At 45.1% G+C, this 23846-nt stretch overlaps 1 protein-coding gene across 1 annotated transcript in view; it reads right to left on the bottom strand.

Annotated features, from left to right (window-relative positions):
- LOC311040745 (zinc finger protein GLI2-like) overlaps positions 1-23846 on the bottom strand; it is a 115313-nt gene that overhangs the window by 83686 nt on the left and 7781 nt on the right. The window contains exon 2 of the mRNA XM_084051094.1: positions 14516-14640. Coding sequence (XP_083907220.1) covers positions 14516-14615 — 100 coding nt within the window. The 5' untranslated portion in view covers positions 14616-14640. The remainder of the gene's footprint in view (positions 1-14515; positions 14641-23846) is intronic.

Here is a 23846-nt window from a genome sequence, read left to right as displayed (position 1 = left end):
ATAATGCACCCACGTGCGCACACGATCTCACACACACGCACACAAACACACTTTGTGCCTGCACACACGAGAGCAAGCACCCGATCTTTGTACACCGCCAGTACGCCGTGCGCCTGTCCTCCATGTCTCCCGACATCCTGTTTTCCCTTCCAGAACCACAGATCAGACCATTACGGCCATAGATGGGCATGCCAATATACAGGGAAGGAGTATATATTAATGGGCATAAAAGGGACAAGGACTGACAGATACAGAAATCTCCACATACTGCACATGGGCACAAAAGAGACACAGACAGACGTGTGCAACCGGTACTCTGACAAAGCCCCCGGCCGGACACTATGACTCAGACATATCGGTCGGATTGGCGGTGCGACGTAGGTGTGAGGGCCACGCAGCGGCCCGAACATCTGGTAATCAACATCAACAAAGTAACTAGTAACTGAAGTTTTCAAATAATTGCAGTGGAGAAAAAAAGTACAATATTTGCCTCTGAGATGTAATGGAGTAGAAGTAAAAGTATAGACAACTGGAAATACTCCAGTTAAGTAAAACAAATACCTCAAAATTGTACTTAAAGGAATAGTTCACCAAAAAAATAATCTTATTTTCTATCAATTACACACCCCATGAAGCCTTGTATTCATGGAGATTCTTTTGTTGGTTTTTGGGTGAACTACTCCTTTAAGTACAATACTTGAGTAAACTACTTTCCACCTCTGCCTACATCTCCTCTCCTCTCCTCTCCTCTCCTCTCCTCTCCTCTCCTCTCCTCTCCTCTCCTCTCCTCTCCTCTCCTCTGGTCTCCAGTGTTTATTGTGTTTGGGGGGGATCCACGGTGCTGTGTGGCTGGCCTGTCAGACGGTGAACCAACACTTCCAGACTGAGCCAACCGAACGCACTCACCGCTCCGGATCACGGGGAGATTCTACTACAGCCCGCAGCACAAAGATCCTGAGTGTTACTTTTAACGATGAGAGCGTACGAGTGTAACCAAATGGACCGGCAAGAGCTCGTCTCGCGAACCGCTGGACCGATCTTGTTCGCGTTGCCAGTGGGCCCACAGAAGAACAGGCCACACACGCTTTTTACTTTTTGAAATACTTAACTTTATAAAGGGGTACTGCATGATCAGGCTGAAACCTGGACCAGTGGTTCTCAAACTTTTTCATGACAAGGACCCCCAAAATGATATGTATTTGGCTGGGGACCCCCATCTCAAAAACATTTTCAGGGGATATTAAGTATAATGTACGAGGCAGTTTCCTGGACATGTTTGTGACGTTTCGTTTGCTCGCTGTTTTACGAATCCTCTGCTTCAAAGACGGAATGTTATGCTCGCAAGTCGTGGGATTTAAGCAGCGCTATGCGTTACGTAAATCTGATGCTTCTCATTCCCACTTTCAGCTGCAGGTGAAGAGTTAGTTACGATGATGCCAGGTCAAGAGTGGGATGATTTTTTATCATCAATTAATTTAAAATACATATTTGGTGTTAATCGACACCGGCTGGGCGTTCCAACATTAAGCCAAACATTTCCAGTGGATTAACGGCTTTACATGCAAGTGGGAAAGGGATGTTATTAACTATGTTTCCACGACATGGTCATCCATAACTATATTATGTTACCTTTTCTTACCTATTTCAAAGTAAACCGCTGCAGGATCTCGTACATGTACATGTTTTATGTTGAATAAATCTGATTCTGAGTCAGTGCCTTTGACTTAATCTGCCAAAACATCCACAGTATCTCTCTCTCCTTCTCTCCCTCTCTCTCTCTCTCTCTCTCTCTCTCTCTCTCTCTCTCTCTCTCTCTCTCTCTCTCTCTCTCTCTCTCTCTCTCTCTCTCTCTCTCTCTCTCTCTCCTCCCCTTCACAGCTGTAAATCTCTAGGAATGTAAGCCTGTTGTTTTTGGAATCAGTGCAAGCTAAACCTTAATGTCTGTGAGAGATTGATGTTTCCAGACATCGCCCGAAGCTCCAACTTACGTATTTCAGATCTGGGGATGAGTGCAGTCAAACAATAACGAGTTAGTAAAAAAAATGGAAAACCCGTCACTTTGATCCTCGGGGCACGTATAGGCAGTAAAACGATTTTCCCCCCTTTTAAAAATAACACCTTTCGTCATTCTACTTCACACACAGAGGCTTGTACCCAGGGTTGCCAGATCTGCTTAGTATAGTTTCCCTGCAAGATTCTATTTGAAAATAGCCGATCTACAAGCTCACAACGCGTCGCGATGAGCTTGTAGATCTGCTATTTTCAAATAGCTGATGTATATGTTAAAGTGCTAATGTGGCCCATAGCCGTTTCTTTTGGGCTGGTTTTCCTAGACCTGGTTGCTTGTTTCTCTCACAGAATATGGCAACACTACTTGTACCATAGACAGTAAAGTATTGACAATAAGTAACAACATACGGTGCTCACATGCTTGTTAAAAAGTTTAAAAAAACATGGTTTTCTCCATAAGGCTCCATTGTTGATCTGCATACTTCAATGTGTGTGCTTTATCTGCAGAATCTAGGCCATTAATTCTTCAAACAGGAGTCTGCTAATGACCGGGCTCTAGTACTGTATGAAAACAACTTCTCAGAGAGAGAGAGAGAGAGAGAGAGAGAGAGAGAGAGAGAGAGAGAGAGAGAGAGAGAGAGAGAGAGAGAGAGAGAGAGAGAGAGAGAGAGAGAGAGAGAGAGAGAGAGAGAGAGAGAGAGAGAGAGAGAGAGAGAGAGAGAGAGAGAGAGAGAGAGAGAGAGAGAGAGAGAGAGAGAGAGAGAGAGGCGCAAGTGAGACACAATGAGTTAGATAAAGGGGCAAATAGAGAAAAGGAGTGAGAGATGGACAGAGAGGGATAGATGGAGGGAAACTGAGAGAGATAGGCTAAAGAGAAAGTGAGGGAGAGAGAGAGAGAGAGAGAGAGAGAGAGAGAGAGAGAGAGAGAGAGAGAGAGCGCACACACACACACACACACACACACACACACACACACACACACACACACACAGGGAAAAAGATTGATTTCCTTTATCCAGCGATCAGCCTGTCTGTCTATAAATGGACTATTTTGTGTGTGTTTTCTCTTTTTTTGGGGGGTATTTTTTTTAAACATAAAAATGAGAAAAACATAGTGTTTAGGTTTAGTTCACATAATCTTGAGGGTCCCTGGGCCCAGCCAGCCTCTCCCCCGAGTGCAATCTTAGATAAAAGGCAGACGGGGCATCTTGGAAAGTCATCAAGCTAAATGTTTACAGAGAGCCACATAAATGTACGTGTGTGTGTGTGTGTGTGTGTGTGTGTGTGTGTGTGTGTGTGTGTGTGTGTGTGTGTGTGTGTGTGTGTGTGTGTGTGTGTGTGTGTGTGTGTGTGTGCGTGCGTGCGTGCGTGTGCGTGTGCGCGCGCGGCCCTTGCAGGGCCCTCTGTAGACATGTGAGTCTTTCCATGTGGAAGCTGCTGCCCTAAGCTGCGCTGACTAATTGAAAAGCTATACTGAAACGGAAAAATGTACGCCATCGGTACCACGTTATATTATGTTATACATGTTTTATTGTATATTTGATAATCGATGATTGTTTAACGAAAACAAAAAATAGAGCCAGTTGATTTCTATACAAAACAATAACTAATCTGATTAGCAGATATTTTCATCTGATTTAAAATGATCTTAAGGCTCAATACTAGTGAGTAGATGCTTACATCAAACCATTTGCTAAAATGGGCATATTGTTCAAATTGACACAAACTGTGCAAACAGGAAACGGAACAGAGTTAAACGACAACACCTTAAACCTCCTGGAAACACAGAGGGAAAATGACATCTTGGTCGTGATAACCGTACAAATTAAAACACTATATACACAAAAGTGTGTCCTCAAAACACAAAGCACATAGTAGTTGTTTGTGTAATATTAAGATCTATCTACTTCTCTGTGCGACTAATGGCAATAGCCAATGTACACATGCTCACAATGAACCGCTAGGGGCTACACCATGAATTTTAACTTTTTCTTCATTTTTGTGTGTTTTTGGTCTCCCCCACCTCTCTTCTGTTCCAACAAATACCCGACTTCGAGCATGCAGGCTTTCATAGGCTATCTGTGTTTTTTATGTAAATTGGTCTGAAAACAGTCCGTCAGATTTGTTCCCCCTGCCTACGTCACGTCTGGGAACAATTCCTCCCGTTTATCAGTTCCAAAAAAAAAAAAAAAAAGTTTTTATTATTTTTTTAAATTTATTTTTTACTTTTTCCACACAGAACCAGGAGATAACATGCATACAAACTGGCTCAATAGCGCCCCGTGCCAAACAGGACAATGTGGTATTGCAGGTGAAAATGCTTTATAAGCCAGAGAGAAGTTAGTTGGAATGAGTATATCTGAGGCTTGATTTAGGCTCAAACCTTTTGAAAAACATTTGAGGGACATAAACAAAATGATATTGAATATTATTATTTTTTTTTAAATTCATGGTGTAGCTCCTTTAACATTCTTTAAATGTTTAAAAGCCCAAAACAGGGATTTTGCCAAGTTGAAAGTCGTTAAAATGGATATATCTTACAAAGGGCTATCCTCAAAAGAATATTAATACCTTATAATACCTTAAAAATGGAAGAAAAAAAAAAGAAACAGCACAATGTAGCAAGACATAGTAGTAGTAGTTTATGTAAAAAAAAAAAAAGAAGAAAAAAGTCTATTTAAGTAAGAAGACTTGCACTAACATCAGGGGGATATTTTTCTTGCTCTCGCCTTCTCGCACGACCGGCCTCCCCGGGCAGGGCCTCATTCACACAGCCCAGCACAGAGAGAGAGAGAGAGAGAGAGAGAGAGAGAGAGAGAGAGAGAGGAAAATAAGAAAAGACCCCCATCTCCCCCTCCACCACCCCCACCTCCTCCTCCTCCTCCTCTCTTCTTCTCAGGAAGATTAGTGGCCGTTCTTTTAGGAGTAGGAGGTGGACGGCGGGCCTTTTTTCGGACCCCGCATTTTTCTCTGCCAGTCGAGGGCTGTGACCCCCCGAGTGCTCCCTATGCAGTTCTCTCTAGATGCAGGGGGGGGGGGGGGGGGGGGACTATACGCGTACCTTAGCCACCATCAATTACTCAGTGTCCGCGCCCCGCCCCCACCACCCCCGCTATACTAACCAACACCAACGCCGCTAACGCTACCGCGACGACGGCCGCGATGGCTACTTTACCGGGTTCCGATAAAAAAAGGGAAAAAAAGAGGAGAGAGGAGTCCTTATCGCTACCCTCACCTCTCTTAAAACACTATTTACACAGCCGAGAGCCGTCACCATTCATCTCGCCGCGGCGGCGGCCCGGGGCCCATTGTCCGTGACTCGGGATTCATCACAATCAGCCCTTATCCCATTGTTTCTAATGGGCCCCGGGTTTTAGCACCCCGGCCGCTCCGCTCCTCTCCGCTCCGACACACACACACACACACACACACACACACACACACACACACACACACACACACACACACACACACACACACACACACACACACACACACACACACACACACCAGAGGGCTTTAGGAGGAGCTGTTTTCTAATGCCGAGAGCGTGCAAATGTAACCGATTTATCCGTCGCCTCGGCTCCCTTATTTACCTGAGTCACGTCTAAACTCTGAGAGTGTAACAAATACAATTTGTTACACTCAGAGAGAGTTGCAAATGGACACATAGATTTGTACTGTGCAGCTGTGCAACCTATTGTGGTTAAAAAAAAGTATATATATTAATAACCACCACTACTACATATTCAAAGGATGTTTCATGTTTAATTATCAATAATTATTGGTTTGCTATTAGTGGTCAGGGATTATCCACTTCTATGCCTAAGTCAAGTGTAAACCCCCCCCCAAAAAAAAACATTCTTCGTTAAGCATTGAACTCCCTAGCCGTTAGGTTTACTGCAATCTGTAGGCCTTTCATTTTCTTACGTGAATTCAACGTTTACCATCATTTTGGTTAAGTCCTATGACCCCTGGAGTCCTTGTCGAAAAACGAGTCCCAATAAAACAACACAACGCAATGTCCGAAAACACACACACACGTTAAACGATAAATAATTATTTTCTCGATAACCGCTTACAGATGCTGTGTGTGTGTGCGTGTGTGCGTGTATATGTGCGTGCGTGCGTGTGTGCGTGCAACAACAATGATGTGGCCTTGCTTGGCTGGTTTCTCTCCCGCCGGGGCTGGTGTTAGGGAACTCCTAAGCCCGCTTAGGGCACAGGCAGACCCCCCCCCCCCCACACACACACCCTCTCCATAGGCCTATACCCCCCCTCCTTCCCAACCCGCCTCCCTTACAGCCCCCCCCCCCCCCCCTCCTCCCCCCGGTTCTGCCCCCAGGGCAGGCTAGGAGCTGCTAAGTACTTTGGTCCCTCCCTGCGGGCCGCCCCCAACTCAGCAGAAAGACCATGAGAGGAGGGGGGGGGGGGGGGGGGGGTGCGGAGAGAGGGAGGGAGGGAGGGATGGATGGAGGGAATGATGGGAGGAGGAAGCAAGGATGGGATACAGGGGAGGGAGAAATTACATGAAATAGGGAAGAGAGAGAGGAAGGGGAGGAGGAAGGAAGAGGAGGGGGAGAGAGAGAGAGAGAGAGAGAGAGAGAGAGAGAGAGAGAGAGAGAGAGAGGGAGAGGGGGGGAGGGAGGGGTAGTGATAGAGAGATGGGAGAGGGAGACAGGAACAGAGGGAGGGAGAGGAATGGAGGAGTGGAATTGGGAGGGAGGGAGGGAAGGTGGTGCGGTGGGGGGTGCGCTTAGCTTAGGCACATCAATCTCCCTCTCGAATGACAAACTCACTCTCGCCAAGATGTATGCCGTGAGCCCCCACAGCCAGTTAATCAAATCATTAGCAGCTAGCTAGCACCCGCCGTTCCCTTCTCCTGGCCTAGTTTACCAGAGAGAGAGAGAGAGTTAGAGAGAGAGAGAGAGAGAGAGAGAGAGAGAGAGAGAGAGAGAGAGAGAGAGAGAGAGAACACAATGCGTGTGTGATAGCTCAAACCCCAGCAAAACAAAAGCTCAACCCACCTCCTACAGGATTCACTATTTCAAAACCCCACAAAATATAGCAAAGAGGCGGAGAGCGCTTGAGTAAAGCGCTTAATTCTCCCAAGGGTGAAGTGTAAAAAACCGAGGCACACATCAATATGAGCTAGCGAGCTGCATTCGTATATATACCGTAATTCCTCACGATTTCGCCGCTATTTCTCACCGTTATTTTCTCCTCTTAATGCTTCGTTGCCCGTTATTATGAATGGCTTCAGAAATCATAAAAAAAATAAAATAATAAAAGTCCAGGGGACAGAGGCTGTTTCACTCAGGGTCCGGCTGTGTGCAAGCAGACAGATGTGTGCTGTCAGAGAGAATACAAGCGCTCATTTGAATCTATTAGCCGAACCTAGGGGCATGGTGAGGAGAGGAGAGGAGAGGAGAGGAGAGGAGAGGAGAGGAGAGGAGAGGAGAGGAGAGGAGAGGAGGCCAGTCTGGCCTGTCTATAATGTAGCACTGGGGGCGCGTGTCTCAATAAACAAACACTCCCAGTGCCAGCGATCCAGAAGTCACCGTTGCCAGTTTGTTTTCATTTCCCAGCGCCCGCTTCCGACTTCACCTCCAGCTAAATGAAAAACTACAGGAGGAGGGGGGTGGCGAGTGGCGCGAGGCCGGCGATGGGTGGTGTTTAGTGGGTGGGTGGTGGTGGGGGGGTTGGGTTTGCGTTTGGTGGCAAGCAGGGGGGGGGGGGGATCAGCGAGACAGTCATCTAAAAAGAACCAGAGATGAGGATACAGCAGCACCTGGGGTCCACATCCTTAATTGACTCGACTGGCGCGTATACATCCAGCTCCGTTTTCATCTCTTTTTTTTCCTTTTTTTTTTTACATAAAACATATTTATTTATTTTATTTTATTTCAAACAAAGTGACTCGCGCTTGAGGCTTCATTACGTTGTGCACCCCATTTCCATAGACCTCTGGGAAACAAGACCTGGGGGCCTCTCACATAAAACAAATGACCGCTCCATGATAAATGATTCTATTAGCAATCCAGATTGTTAAACTGTGATATAACAGATCGGGTAGAGGGGCAGCGGGCCCCCCCCACCCCCCCGCCCCCTTTGCACACACACACACACACACACACACACACACACACACACACACACACACACACACACACACACACACGCTCGCACACACCCACTGTAAATAGCCTGTTTTTTATGTGTAAATAACATATTAAAACTCGGCATTAGCCCGTGTCCTCTGATAGAGAGGAAATTGTTCTGAATAAATAACGGGGAATGGGAATATAAAACAGGGCGGGCTGTAATTCGAAAAGCCGGGCGTCTAGGCTCAGAGGTGGGCATGACTTAGGTGACAAGAATCCCGCGGCTCACAGTAAACAATCCTCCCAACAATAAAAAGGGGGCTCTGAAACAGGGGGCAGTATATCGTCGGTGTCGGGCAGAAACCTTGTATGTCAATATATTTAAACTTTGCATGCTTTTTCTTCCTTAAATTAACCCATAAAGACCTGAGGCCGATTCCACAAATGCCTTCTAAATCAGTAGTTCTCAAACTTTTTCGTAATAATCTTTCAAACACTTTCAAGATATTAGGGTTAGGGTTCAGAAATAGCAGATGTATGAGCTTGCGGCGCGCTGTGAGCTTGCTATTTATTTTTTAAGTGAAAGTGATTAAGTCTGTATATGAGTTGTTGGTTTTTTATAAATATTGAACCAATGAAAAGTATTAACAGGAGCTAAATAATAACTACATCGAATCCATTGGAACACCGATTTTTTACCCCCAGTTCTTGAAAAGTAACCATTTTGGACATACAAGCTTTCCACCCGACAGCGGTATATATTATAAAATTGTCGTCTTTTCCTGCTCGGGAATTGGGCTCTCAAGGTTCAAGGACCTCGTCCCCCCCGCTCCCTCGCCCCCCCCCGTCCCCCTCTCACCCATCCTGCCGCTTCTCTCTCATACTGCATATTCACTTATCAGCGGATGGCAACGGGAATAATAATGCATATTACAGAGATAAGTAATTGCTCTGTCTGGGCGCGCTGGCAGACGCGACAGGGTTTTTTTTGCAGCACCGGCCGGGGTTGTAAGTCGGCGGCGAGCGAGCGGGGGCCGGCCGCCGCTGATATCCCATTGGTTTAGCGGCGGCGGGACTGGCTGCGCGCGTGCTAGCAGACGTAGCCAGTCCCATGTTTCTGATTGTTTAAAGATTAAAATACGGAACTGTTCCTTTCAAAACGTGATACTGGAGAGGAAGAGGTATAGAATAATGGCCTTTCCTTTTTCTTGTCTTTTTTTCTCCCCCAGACTAGACAAGAGAAGATTAAAAACTCGGTACATGATAATGTTCTCATGCACACAGATAGATCCTCGCATTCCGCCATGCTTGTCCGCGCTGTGCGATTGCATGCCACGACTGAATGATGAATGCATATATATGTTGAGACGTGTGCCGTGTGCTATGTCGCGTTGCACTCGTGGACAGAACATGAGCTGCGTCAGTCATTTATGTCACAATCGGCTCTATGCACAACAGCTATATTAGAAAGAAATTGGGCCTATCTACCTTACTTCCTTCACAGGTCTTACCAATTATACTAATTAAGGCTCTGCTGCTCAATTCTGGTCAAACAGAGTCAGGGTGCTGGTATAGTCCATATTCACACAGCGGCCATTTTGGAATTTAACATTGAGTTGCTGTGGCAACTGGGGTGGCATTTCATTGACTTAATGGCAATATGGCCGCCGTGTGAATATGGTCTATTGTGCGTGTTGGCTCACTGGAAACACTCTGCTACAACCAGTGAGTCTCAAAGTGTGGTCCAGGGACCCTCATGGTTCCTTGAGGGGGTTTCAAATGGCCCCTTATGGGTGTGCAACTCTGAGAGTGTACAAATGGAACCATATGGACGCGTAAGGGTCCATTACGTTCCATTTGTACGCTCCCAGAGTCATGGGGGTCCTTGAAATTAAAACGTTTTAGAACCACTGTACTACACTAAATGGAACAGAGCATTAATTAGTATATAATAATTGGTAAGACCTGTGAAGGAAGTGCGATGCGCATACCTTTCTAGTTCAGTGCTATATTTGTTCAGTGGAAGGAAATGTCCTCTCTAGCGCCCCCATTTTTTTTGGCTTGGGTCAACAATTCGGGGGCTGCCTCTTATGTCTGCTAAGAGGCACACACACTCTGAGGTTTCAGAGCCACCATAGGCCAATCAATGTGAAAGTTAATCAGTTAAAAGTTCATCAAAGTCAATTAGTAATCAACGTTTCATCCAAGTCCAGTCATAACATTTGGAGATTTCCTGACAGACAAACAAGCAGAACAACGGAAATGCGTCAAAACGATAAACCCTGTCCAACTGCGCTGGTGGGGCCAAAAATGTATTTAAAAAACCTCTGGCACCAAATGGGTTTAAGAAAGGAAGGCTCTCCAGCACACTCCTGATGCTCTGTACAAAAGGTTTATTTAACAACAACATTTCGATCCTTACGGATCTTCTTCAGGTTTAAAAAAGGAGGTAAAAATGAAGACATGGAACCATTAAAATAGGATAGATGTGCAAACGTTCTGATCACCGGGTTCTGATCCGTTTTGGGTTTTTCCCCTTTTGTCTTTTCCGTAGATATTTGGGCACTAAAACACACATGCATCCCATAACATGAACCAGTGAAAAAAGCAGACGCATGCTAGACTGTCAGACAGGGACAGTCGAACCAGCACTTTTAGATTTATTTCCAAATAAACAAGTTCTTGTCTTTTAACTCAATTAGAGCCGAAATCAGAGAGCACAGAGTCCTCGCCGAGATTGGAACAAGCTGTTCGCCACTAAAACAATGAACACAAGAACACTCGACGACGTCCCAGCTGTCCGTCTTCATGTTCCAGAGCCATCCACCTTCCACACAACAGGCTGGGCCGCATTAATTTTGACATTGTAGTCATTCCTTTTTCTGAACCTCAAACTTGGCAACAAAGCGTCTCTGGTTCTGACTCTGTGATCCGGAATGATTTACACCGAGTCAGCAAGACCTATACTCAGTTGTATGCCGATGGCGTGCATCGAAAATAGCCAATCTACCAGCTCACAATGCCTTGCGATGCGACACGTTGTGAGCTTGTAGATTGAGTATTTTTGGTGTGCGGCACGATGCGCAACCAAATATAAATCAGGCCTATATATGCATGGCTTTTCAGTGCCTTGCTCAAGGTTACTTAACTTTTCTTTATTACTGAAAGCTGTTTTTTTTTATTACAACAAAGTCTCTCTGTTCAAGCCCTTCCCTTTTATTACTCAAATGAACCTTATAACTTACACCATGACTAATTAATAGGTTATCCCCAAATAGAACAATGCACACATTGCACTGAGGTTCATCTGTGTGCCAGTTGGACGCCCTACATTGATTTACTGTCATGAACAATTCATTAATTGTCCATTTCTCCGTGATGGCAGGCCACCAAGACCTTCATTAAAGAGTGAAAATGTCACCAAATCACAAGTTTGTATTTCCATTTCAAAGGTGGCCCATCAACCGGCATCTTTGTCAATCTCCGTAGGGCCGTGTGGACGCCTTGCTCCCACAAGTAATTCAACGTTGCTTTATACTCTGGAGGTAAGAACAAGGTCTTTCAAGCTCATTATATCGGCCTTTCATCACGGATCCACTGACATCTTTAGAACATGCATTCTCTCCCTCTCTCTCTCTCTCTCTCTCTCTCTCTCTCTCTCTGCATAGCATGAACACATTGCAGCCTGTGTGTTAAACAATGCCAAGGTCACTGGCACAGGTCAACATCACCGCTTTTACATACACACAAGCACACCCGTACAGCGTACGCACACACACAGACACACACGGACGCACACGGACGCACACATAAATAGATGTTTATAACTTTCGGGGGAGTAAGAACCTTGCATGCAGCACCTTCAAACACATGACGTTGCTGGGACCAACGGACAACCCGTCTTAATACTGGTGCTATTCTTTAGTTATTCCTTCTTTTTTTCCTTCTTATTTCCTGTTATTGTTTATTACTGCTGTCGCAACGTCTGAGGAACCAAAACAAAGTCATTTTGCTCGTACACCAGATGTTACAATCGAGAAGCTTGAGTTGAACCTTGAATCTCGAATGTGCCTGTGCATTCTCTGTGCATCTGCAGGATTTCTCTTATTCAGAGGGTTTTCAAGCTCTCTTAGACAGGACAGTGTAGGGAAACCATAATGGGGTTGAGACATGAAAGATATTAAAGGACTCGGGAGTCAAACTCAGTTCCTCACAACTCACAAGTGGTCAGTGCACTAACTAACTGCAGCATCACACAAATCCAGTTAGTTACTGGACATTTTACGCACAGAGAACAACCCCGGCTCTGGAGTTTTACAAGGCGTAGCGTGTGTTTAATGTCTGCCGCAGTAGAATTATCTACAGCTAGTGGTTAAACGATGTCGGGGACGAGACAGCGAGAGTCTCTTTGCGTCGCGGATAGATCCTGAAAACGCCTGCGCTGTAACTCTCCAAGTCAAACCACCCCGCCTTGGTTCTTTATGAGGAGATCACTCGCATGCAGCTCAGCCTTAAGAGACCTCGTCATATTTTACAGAAGCCATGAAAGAGCGTTAAAAACCCATGCAAGTTTAACATGCGTTTCGGGCGAGGTTTTCGCAGGATTAAAACAACGTCCCGTTCCCAGCGTTGCTCTTTCCTTTAGTAATTCATTAATGTTTCTTGATAATGGCAGGCCACCAAGACCTTCATTAAAGAGTAAAAATGTCATCAAATCACAAGTTTGTATTTCCATTTCAAAGGTGGCCCCATCAACCGGCATCTTTGTCAATCTCCGTAGGCCCGCGTGGCTCTCGCTGCCATCAGCGCCTTTTTCTTTTTTTTGGTAATTCAACATTTTTATACTCTGGAGGTAAGAACAAGGTCTTTCAAGCTCATTATATCGGCCTTTCATCACAGATTCACTGACATCTTTAAAACATGCATTCTCTCCCTGTCTCTCCCTCCCCCTCTCCCTCCCTCTCTCTCTCTTTTGCGTTTGTCGCTCCCCTGATGCGAGCACCGATCGCTGCTACTTCCCATTTATTTCAACAACACAAACACAACGCCCCACCTGTCCCAGAACACCCCCCCCCCTTGTCGTGTTACCTATTCGTCAGCGTTTATGGGGCTCACACGGTGTCACACTCCTTGACTGTACGCACACACACACACAGGGCTCTTGTTTCCGGGGTATTGTGAGGACCCCCATTTAGTATTAATGATGCTCTTTATGAGGCACCGACTGCATTAGGATTCCTACCATGCCTCTACTGCAAGTCACCTCTGACTGATGCTGCTGCTTTTGGAAATAAGATGGTTTTAAGAGAAGAGAAGAGAAGAGAAGAGAAGAGAAGAGAAGAGAAGAGAAGAGAAGAGAAGAGAGTGTCGGGCTAGTCCATCAAGACACACCGCTGATGTAGGAAACAACCCTGTGATGTTCAGATTACACAACCGTATCTCTACACACTGGCCCAGTGTCTCTCAATCAAAGTAAAACGCTTCCTTAATTTCTGTCCGGTAAACCTTCAATCTGTCGTTTCAGACCCCCAAAGTGATATGCATTTGACCCACGGACCCTCAGTTGAGAACAGTGTGTGTGTGTGTGTGTGCCAGGGACCCCCATAAGAGAGGATTTGTCAACATTTATCAAGAGTTAAAACATCTTTAAAAAAATAGCCGAAAAATAGATTTGTGTAGTGTTTTTAAAACTGCTCCTCATTTTGCTGGGCAACCCCTCAGGAACCCCCACCTTGAGATCTAGTGCCGTAAACAATTCATCCTCAGGTTTGTGAGGCTCCACTTGATTATTACTAATGCTCTTTTTAGATCCAGCCTGCATTAGAATTCACGACACACACCTCTACTGTACAGTCACCCCTGACTGCTCCTCCTTTTGGGGGGGGACCTTATCAAGCTTGATTAGAACCCAGGGCATCAAGTTTTTTTCTCCTCTTTGAAATGTATATTTCATAGGTCTGCCCTCTCACGGAGTCCCTCCTGCGAGACCACCGAGTGTTCTGACACGCATCGTGTACGAGAGAGAGGGAGGATAAGCGATCCAAAAATAGATAAATAAATGCTGCCACTATTCCAAAGTGTAGACATTTGGAAGAAAAATGTATCGATCCTTAATTCATATCTAAATATAGTTACATAAATAATTAAATAATGTAAGTACTAAAACATCATTATTTACGCCATGCAAGGAAGCATGTTTCATGCTTTCATCCTTTAAAAAATACGTTCTAAGAGTAGGTAATCTTTCACACCAGAAGAAGCAAATTTCATAAGAAAAGTGAAAAAATCAAAGACCTGAGAGGAACAGACCCTCTCTCTCAGGTGAAAAAAAACCTGGATTCATCGTCTTTCAACTTCTTTGTCACAAACAAAAAGCCAGAACAGTGTTTTGTTGTTGTTACCTCTTGTCACGGAAGGTGAGAGTTTTTTCGGCAGGTCTCCAAAGCCGTTGCCCTCCATTTTGTCTTTTTTCTCTGCGGCCGTCGAGGTGGACGTCTCCATGGCCGACCGACCGACGTCACGCCGTCTGAAAGAGCCGACGGGAAACCCAAAACACAACGCTGTTAATACTGTGGTCTGGATGAGTCTGGGACACTCACCACATGGTTCGAACTGCAAAGAGTCAAAATGAATTGAGTGAAACCTCACAGGTACAAGACTCGCTCGAAAGCACCTGGATGCTCACTGCACAGTGAAATCCTCAGTGTTCATTTTTTGTTTACATTTGTACATTCTCAAGAGTTACACATGGATACAATTTTGTGACATAACAAGTCCTATATGATAATGATGAAAAAAAACACCCACACACATATTCAAATGCAAAACTTTTTTTTTAATGAGAAACACTTTCTCATTTAAAACCAGATTTCTTTCCTGTGCCAGATTTTTTTTTTCTTCTGCATTGATCACACATGCTGTTTTGTAGGTGTTCAAAAGTCCTCCTGTCTCCATATACGTATGATAACGACAAAAAGCAGTTAAAAACGCATGGAAATGCTAAATTTAAAGCACAAAGTGCAGCTTTTAGGAGCGCAATTCCATCATTAAAGCTCTCCGCATGAGGCATACATGACTTGGCACGCAGCCCCCCTCGTCTCAAGTCCCTTGTTTGTCCCTGTTGAACCTATGAGATTACGTTAGCTGTGGGCGCTGAGCAAACATATACAGCGGGGTTGTTTTTATGTTCAGACAACCCGTCTTCCAGGGGTCTCTCTGTCTGCCTTGTGAACCCCTGCAATTCATGACTCAATTTGCTGTCTAGAAGGGTAGGGGGGGAGGGGGCGACGGGTGGGGGTGGGGTTGGGGTTTTGGTGTGCGAGGGGGGAGGGGTTGGGGTCTTAGCTCACATGTCATCAAAGTTTATTTGACTGTTGACCTTTGCATCAGCTTCTTTTCTAAAGGTTTTTTTTTGTTGTGTGTGTGTGTGTGTGTGGTTTTTATTTGGTCAAAACAGACGCCACTTGATCCGTTTTGCCTTTGGTTCGGAGGCTTTATTTTTTTGTATTTTTTTTTATTCTCTTTGGAAATCTTATTTTCTTTACTTTAGAGAAGAGGAAAGTTGGAAACAGGAGTCGGTCGGGGAGAGAGAGCGGAGACGCGGGAGAGAGGAAGAAGTTCTGGAGGGGATCGGATCAAAGCGTTCGGCTCTACAAAGCCAGAACGCTGCAACCGAGGGCAACAATTATTAAGAATAATAACCTCGGAGTTTCTCCTGTCTCAGCAGAAGTATTGTTGTGCAGAAGAGAACGCTAGCCCACATTGCTTTCCTGTTTGTTGTCTTTTTATACATACAATTATTTGGTTGTGATAATCTTACAGACAAGAATGAGATTATTTCCCTCCATTTACAATTTTTAGATCAACTAGACCATACCCGGTCGAGGCATCCGTGGGGGGATATGCGCACATGATCTGGCAACCCGGGAGGCGACATTGTTTGACACATAAACGCTAATAAGAAGCCTAGATTTGATGAAATCGAAAAACGGGCTTCACAGTTGCGTTCAGATGGTAATGGTCAATGGCTGTGTGCAAAATCAGAGCAATTGGTCCAGCCAGTGAGGAGAACCGGGTAGCTTCACTCACGCACCACTTCACTCACGCACCACTACAGAGGTTACTAGAATTATAGTAGGATAGTAGGATATGTGGACTGATTAACCACGCACTGTATACCCTAGCGTCCCTAAACTGGGCATGACATAAAAGGAGAACATAGGAACATTCGATCAGCAATCTCACAACGCAACACAGTTTTGAGCTTGTAGATCGAACCGAAGTTCGGCGAAGAGATGTTATGTGGAGGGGGAAAAGGAGGGGCCCTAGTACAGACCCTGGGGGACTCCAGTCAGCAAAGGGTTTAAGTGGTGTTTGAGTACCGTCTGAATTCAGAATATCAATATGCCAATGTTCAATGATTTTTCAACTAAATGGAGGATAAAAAGTTAACCCACTATCCTCAATCGATTATGCAGTCTTTAAACGTAAACGTTTGCTGACTGACAGCTCGGGCTGGCGTCTTTATTGGCGTGGATGAGTCAGAGTAACAGGTGTTAGAGAGAGGGGTTCTAGGACTGAATCCTCGTGGGAAGACCCTCGGCGCTCCCCGTCATTTTGAGGTGATATATGTCACACGTAATGGACAGCGGGGTGTTTTTCATGCTCACACACTCCCTCTGATGTGTCAACGCAAATCACACTATTAGTCAGGCTTTAGGTGCCAGGCCGCCAAATACAACCCCCTCCCCGTCATTAGTGGTGACAAAAACATTTGTTGTCCACTCTGTGCATGCGGCGGGTCCGCTCGCTGGGTGTTACTACTAGAACAGGTTCCCAAAACGTTTTCCGGCTCGAGATCCCAAAAGATAAATTTGGTGTCTCCCTGGAGCCCAAACTTACGGAAATACATGATGAATTATGTAGTAAACAAATATTTAAAATATATTTACTAGCGACCCGTAGAAACAGGTCCGCAACCCAGAGTGGGTTGAGACCCAAAGTTTGGGAACACACTGTCAAACTTTTAATATCAAGGACCCTGTTAACTCTGAGAGTGTAAAAATGGAACCATTTGTACCACTCTCAGGGTTATAGGCCTGTACATTTCCATTTGAAACCCCTTCAAGGAACCATGAGGGTCCCTGGACCATGCTTTTGAGAACCAGAAACTTTTGAGAACTGTGAAACTTCTGACTGATAGGAGATCAGGAACAAATCTGGAAGTTTTGTTCCAAAGTTCTGGAGTTTTAGTCCAGAGTTTTTGTTGTATAGGAACAGCAAAATTGACAAATACTACCTTGAGGAATTAACAACTATGTATCCAGTCACCATGACAGGTGGAAAACACACTAGCTGGTTATTGAGAAACTCAATAATGAGCTCATAGTAAACAAAAACATGACACTATTGTCAAGGGACAAAGTTGACTACAGAGACGTTATGTCCTCTGAAGTGAATCCCCCAACCTCTTAAGACACACACAAACTCGCAGCAGTATAGCTAACATCCGGTTAGCACGTGGGAAGCGCTCAGCTAGTGGCGGCAAGGGGGGGCTTTCACCTCCCATTGTCGACTGTCAGGGTCCCTTTAAGAAGCCACACAATGATTCATTTGGGCATAATGGCCTGACAACAAAGACACCCTTACAATAAGGTTATTTAAGAGAACAACAGCTTCTGAAACTACCGACCCCCCCCCCCCCCCCCCAATGCTGCCGCTATACCCCCCACTCCCTTTCTGCCGAGTCATTGTGCTGAAATCACTGGCTGTTTGTTCTGTCACCTCATCCTTTCACTGAAGGCCTTTGCCACCTCTGGTTAACTGCTTCACTCTGAATGGCTCTGAGAGGAATGCAAACACTCATCAAAAGAGGACTGACTGTTTGAAAACTGCACCGTCGCTCTTCCTTAGCCATTCACGTTGTATATAGACTCATGTCAAGGACCCCCAAGTTGTACTTGGCTGCGGACCACTATTTGAAGCTATTGTTGTGCCAGGGACCCCCATAAAAGATTTGTAATGTTCGAATGTTTAAAAAAATATTCCACATTTTAAAATAGCAGATCTACAAGCTCACAATGTGTCGCATCACGGCACGCTGTGAGCTTGTAAATCTGCTATTTTCGAATAGCCAATGATTAAAGTGATAAACTGATTTTGATGCAATATTAACTCATTTCGCTGCGGACCCCCTGGAACCCCCTTCAAGGACCCCTGGAGGTCCCCAGACCTCACATTGAGAACCACTGCAGTAGCTCAACACTTGAGCTGTATGTTATGAGGTACTGCTTCTGAAAGCTTACCACTCCCCCATTTTTTATCAGTTTACGCAGAGCTCAGCACTTGTGCAAACGTTAGATGTGAAATTACTGCGACCTCTGTCAGTACACCAGCATTCATCATGATAGCAAAGTTGTATCCTTTATCTGAACTTAGCCTAATGCCTGATCTATGCTTGGTTTCGCGCTGTGTCGTTCGCCAAAAAAACAGACGATCTACAAGTTCACAACGCATCGCAATGAGCTTGTATAGGTCGTCTGTTTTCGGTTCAGTTTCAGTTCAGTGTCTTGCTCAAGGGCACTTTGAGCAAATGTTGCTCCATCATAACCTCAGAGTGAAGTAAACAGATAGATACAATTCATGACAGCTATGGCAGCAATCAAACTGATAAAGTTATTGATTAAGTGGTTTGACCTTCGTTCTGTTAAGGCTGTACACTCTCTCTCTCTCTCTCTCGCTTGTTAATTCCACGCATTTCTCTTCTCGTTCCGCGACAGAGGACCGCAGCGAGACTGATTAAAGCAGGCCCCTGAACACCTTTCCTAAACTCAGCACTGCAGAAATTAGACATGGAGAACAAAAATACCAGTCCCCGTAGCTCCGCACTGACATGGATATGGATTATTCCTTACGGAAAGGGCCGTGACTCCAGGAATTCAAAACCGGGCAGCGGGAAAAGATGGAGGGTTTCCCCCCCGTCGTGTCAGGGAAAACTAATGTCTGTGGCTCGCAGGTGCACTCGTTGCTTACAGGAGTGTGGCTCGGGCTCATCAATGAATATTACTAGCTAGCAGCCCGTCCCTGTCTGCCCGCTGAAATATTACAACGTGGGCTTGTCAGAGCCAAACTAATGACCCTGTCTCAACTCAAAAGGTCACGCCGTACCAGAGTAAAATCACAAGAGCACGCAGTCAATTCCTCCACTCCGCCATCCTCGTCTGAAGGGGCACTTGCCTGAATTTATGGGCCGGGCCCAAACACCTATTCTCCCCTTTGAATAATAGCTATCCCGTAAAAAAGAAAGGCCCCGGTCGGTGGCAACTTTAAAATAGAAAGCGGCTTCTCGACTTAACCCATTAAGACCGGGAACGCATCTTGTGTGTCATTTTTAGAGATTTCTTTTAGCTATTCAAAAATAGCAGATCTACAAGCTCATAGCCCTATGAGCTTGTAGATCTGCTATTTTTGGAAAAGAATCGTGAAAATGTGTGCAAATTTTTGAATATAATATATATACATTTTTAACCCAAATCTTTGAATCTGGGGGGTCCCTGGTACAAAATATTTTGAGATAGGGGTCCACGGCCAAATACATATAATCTCGGGGGTCCTAGACATGAAAAACGTTTGAGTTTTATAGCAACTTAAGTTTTTTCAAAGAACTGTTTGGATTTAGAAGACATTTGTGGAATCCCCCCAGAAGCAAAGATTTGAGTGAAAATGTATCGCACACATTTTCACAAAAAAAAAAAAATAGCAGATCTACAAGCTCGTAGCGCGGCACTCGGTGCCGCGCTATGAGCTTGTAGATCTGCTATTTTTGAATAGCCCAAAGAAACCTTAAAATGTCAGACAGAGGCGTTCCCGGTCTAAATGGATTAAGGGGGGTTGTTTGTCGTGTGAGTGCTGAATGTACAAATAGGGGGGCTAACGGTGACATTTGGATTTATACCCGCGACTTGTTCCTCTAAACTTCGGAGAGGAGCGGAGGGATGGAGAGAGACCCCAAAATCCTCATTTAAATGCTAAAAGCGGAGCGCGAGGGAGCCACTGATTTGTCCCTTGAAATATACAAGATGGAGTGACTGTCTCCTTTATTGCCCACACTTTATGACAGTATTTTTTTTTGTCTTTTAAATGACATTTTCTGCCTTTGCTAATAATATACCGGGGGAGATTCGCCCGCAGATATGGGACACGGAGAGGGGGTGTGAGGACAAAACGCACTATTTACAAGATTTTAACTCATCATCGTCAGTCACACCGCAAGAACATTTCTAGTCTACATTTAAAAAAAAGTCTACCTTGCACTCCGGGGGGTTGACCGTGTGAGCTTTCTGTTATAGTAAAACACACAGCTCCTCTCCTCTCCTCTTTACTGGGATTCTATCCCCAAATTTCTAATATTCCATTCCGTTCCAGTGACTCCATTCTACTCCATACATTTCCTTGGGATTGTATAAACCTCTGTTCTCCCGTAGCGGTCCTAAGCGGCGGAGGAGCCGTGTGGCTGGTCACACCCCCCTGCCTGGATGTGTAATATCCTGTGGTTGATCTCCTGCGGCCCACACCAACACCAAACAGATGTCGGGGGCTGCAAGTACAGAGCAGAAATCAGGCACTGCTGGAGGATTTAGACCCCGTCTCCCAGACTCAACAGTCAGGAATGATTGCCTCCCCTGTGTGTGTGTGTGTGTGTGTGTGTGTGTGTGTGTGTGTGTGTGTGTGTGTGTGTGTGTGTGTGTGTGTGTGTGTGTGTGTGTGTGTGTGTGTGTGTGTGTGTGTGTGTGTGTGTGTGTGTGTGTGTGTGTGTGTGTGTGTGTGTGTGTGTGTGTGTGTGCCAGAGAGAGGAGCTCTGGAGGAACGCAGAGTGGGCCCAAGTGGTTAAGAGAGAGGCCACTGCCTGTCCCTGTTACCGGAAGGTTATGGGGTCTGATTCCCGTACCAGGAAGACCAAGTCCGCTGACGAAACCCTCCCTGTGTGCCAAAGAGGCCCTCGTGTAAGGGTGCTGGTTCTCAAAAATGGGGTCCGGCGACCCCCACGGGTCCTTGAGGGAGTTCCAGGGGGTCGCCAGCCAAACGAGGAACAGTTTAAACACTAATGCCCTGTTTTTTTTTTTCCTGCTATTCGAAAATGCCCCCCAAAAATACAAGCTCTCAACGCGTCACATCGCAACATGTCGTGCTCATCTGCTGTTTTTGACAAATGTTGACGAAACAAGTGGGGGTCCGTGGCCAAATCCATATCAATTTGGGGGTCCTTGACATGAAAATGTCTTAAGAACCTCTGCCAAAGCAGCCTTTGAAGAGGCCCTTGTAGAGGGAGAGTGCTACAGATGTCATAAGTTCGATCCCAGCCAAAACAAACAGTTGCTTTTCAGTTAAGGCCCATTCAGAGAACCGTACCGTGCCCCGCCGGTCAATTGCGGAGGCCAGGGGCGGAACGTGCCACTGAATTAAAGCTGCAATCCGTAGCTTTTATGACCCACCCAGGATTCGAACCCTGGTGTCCTACCCGACACCAGGGTCTAATAAATGTCTCAATAGAAGAGTATATAGGGAGACCAACTACAACCACTGCACATGCAGTGATATCGTAATAAACTACTCTACCCTACAGATTGGTTAAAATAACGTTGTAATCATTAACCACATGAACCCTAGCATCCCTATTCTGGGGGGGGGCTATCTTTATCCTTAAAGATAGCCGATAGATTCGAAAAACATGTACATTTTTAAAACGTTTAACAACACCAATGTCTAAGTCACAAAGTATTTTCAGTTGAGGGCGTCCGTGGCCAAAATACATCTCAATTTGAGGGGGTGGGGGGGTTACAGTTGTGGACTTCCTGTAGTGTTTTCTTAACTAATGACTAAGTGCCATTATGGGTGTGACTCCATGTCTCTGCATGTGGCGACCTGTGTGACCTCCCGACAGCCCCGGTTGATTGGCGGCGTGAAGTGAGCGCTGGCTGCTGCATGGGCTCCCATCGCTGCGACTGGCCATCTGCTTTGATCGCTGACCCCCGACCCAAATGGTCTGGCTTCCACCGCCACCTCTCACTGTTTTACTGCCGCCATTTGGGGCTACCCCACTTCCTCTCTGTTCTCTCCCCTTCAGCCAGCCCGGCTGGAAGCACACTTTTTATTTTTATTAACGCCTAGCCTAGACTACACATTAAAGTCCTCAGTGTTCATTTAACTCTGAGCAGTGGTGGATAGTAACTAAGTATTAAGTACTCTGAAGTGTTGCACAATTTTAGGTGCAATTTTCTGGTATCTTCACTTTACTTGAGTATTTCCTTTTTTTCTGATACTTTATACTTCTACTCCACTACATCTCAGAGGCAAATGTTGAACTTTTTACTCCACTACCATTATTTGACAGCTTTAGTTACTAGCTACTTTGCAGCAGATTTAGATTATTATTACAAAACATACATTAACTGATAAACTATGTGTTATATAGGTTAAGCTACTCAGCAGCAAGTAATTGAAATCAGCACAGCTACAACATTAATGTGATGAACCCATTAATGCATTACTATTCAATCCAATAATATGATTGCGAAAAGGACAAATGTTCATAATGAGTACTTTTACATTTGGTATTGGGAGTATATAATACCTTTTACTTTTACTCTATATTGTGTTGTGGTATTGCTAATTTAAAAAAATAAATCTGAGTACTTCTTGTGCCACTGACTTTCTTCTTCTACCCCGGATTTGAACCCGGTTTCCTGTGCAAGTGCTGACATTTTTACCATTGAGCTAATAGAGCCTGCCTGCTTGCTCAGGGGATACATCGAATCTTGACCATCAGGTCAAAATTCGTGTCAGATCCTGTGTCTAGGTGCAGACATGACCTTTGACACGATCTGAATATCTCAATAGAAGAGCAGGGAGACCAAATACAACCACCGCAAATGTATAAGTTATATTGTATCAACATACTCTACCATACAGATTGGACAAAATTACATTTATTCATTAAAAGAAAGTTACATAGTGCTGCTTTAACGCAGAGGATTTTTACTGTGGAGTGTGGGTGTGGAATGGAGGAGTTCTGCAATGGAGCTTTGGAACAGGGTACAGAGTTCTGGAAGAGGCATGGAGTTCTTTCTCAAAATACTCTGCAATTCCTAGTTCTGCTCTGAAATGATATATAATCTACATAAACTAGGCCCACGCCTGGAAACATCTAAGAGACTTAAACATGTAAATAATGAGTTTGAAAACGTAACGTCCATTTTGGGACGCAGAAAAATGCCATTATTATTTTCCAATATGCCCAAAATATACATGATCCAGTCCAGCTGAGCTGAATATTCTGCATCATGAATTATATTCGTATGACTTTTCTTTTCTTTATGTTTGTTTATTAAATGTTTAATTAATGTCTTCCTAACTTCTCCCACGACGATCTATTCAGGGAGGGATTTTTCTGCAGTGCCCTGTTTCTCTCTCTCTCTCTCTCGCTCTCACTCGCTCTCTCACACACACACACACACACACACACACACACACACACACACACACACACACACACACACACACACACACACACGGCTGCACACACACACACCTGGGAGCTCACCAGAACGGTTTTCTGCTTTTGGCCACAGAACAGCTGCACTCGGGAAGTCGGGGGTTAAGTGCCTTGCTCAAGGGTGCCTTATTTGTGTGTGTGTGTGTGTGTGTGTGTGTGTGTGTGTGTGTGTGTGTGTGTGT

This window comes from Gymnoscopelus microlampas (assembly GCF_963454915.1).
Source record: "Gymnoscopelus microlampas genome assembly, chromosome: 24".
Taxonomy (NCBI): Eukaryota; Metazoa; Chordata; class Actinopteri; order Myctophiformes; family Myctophidae; genus Gymnoscopelus; species Gymnoscopelus microlampas.
Note: the sequence above shows the minus strand (reverse complement) of the source record. Positions and strands in the feature narration are given on the sequence as shown.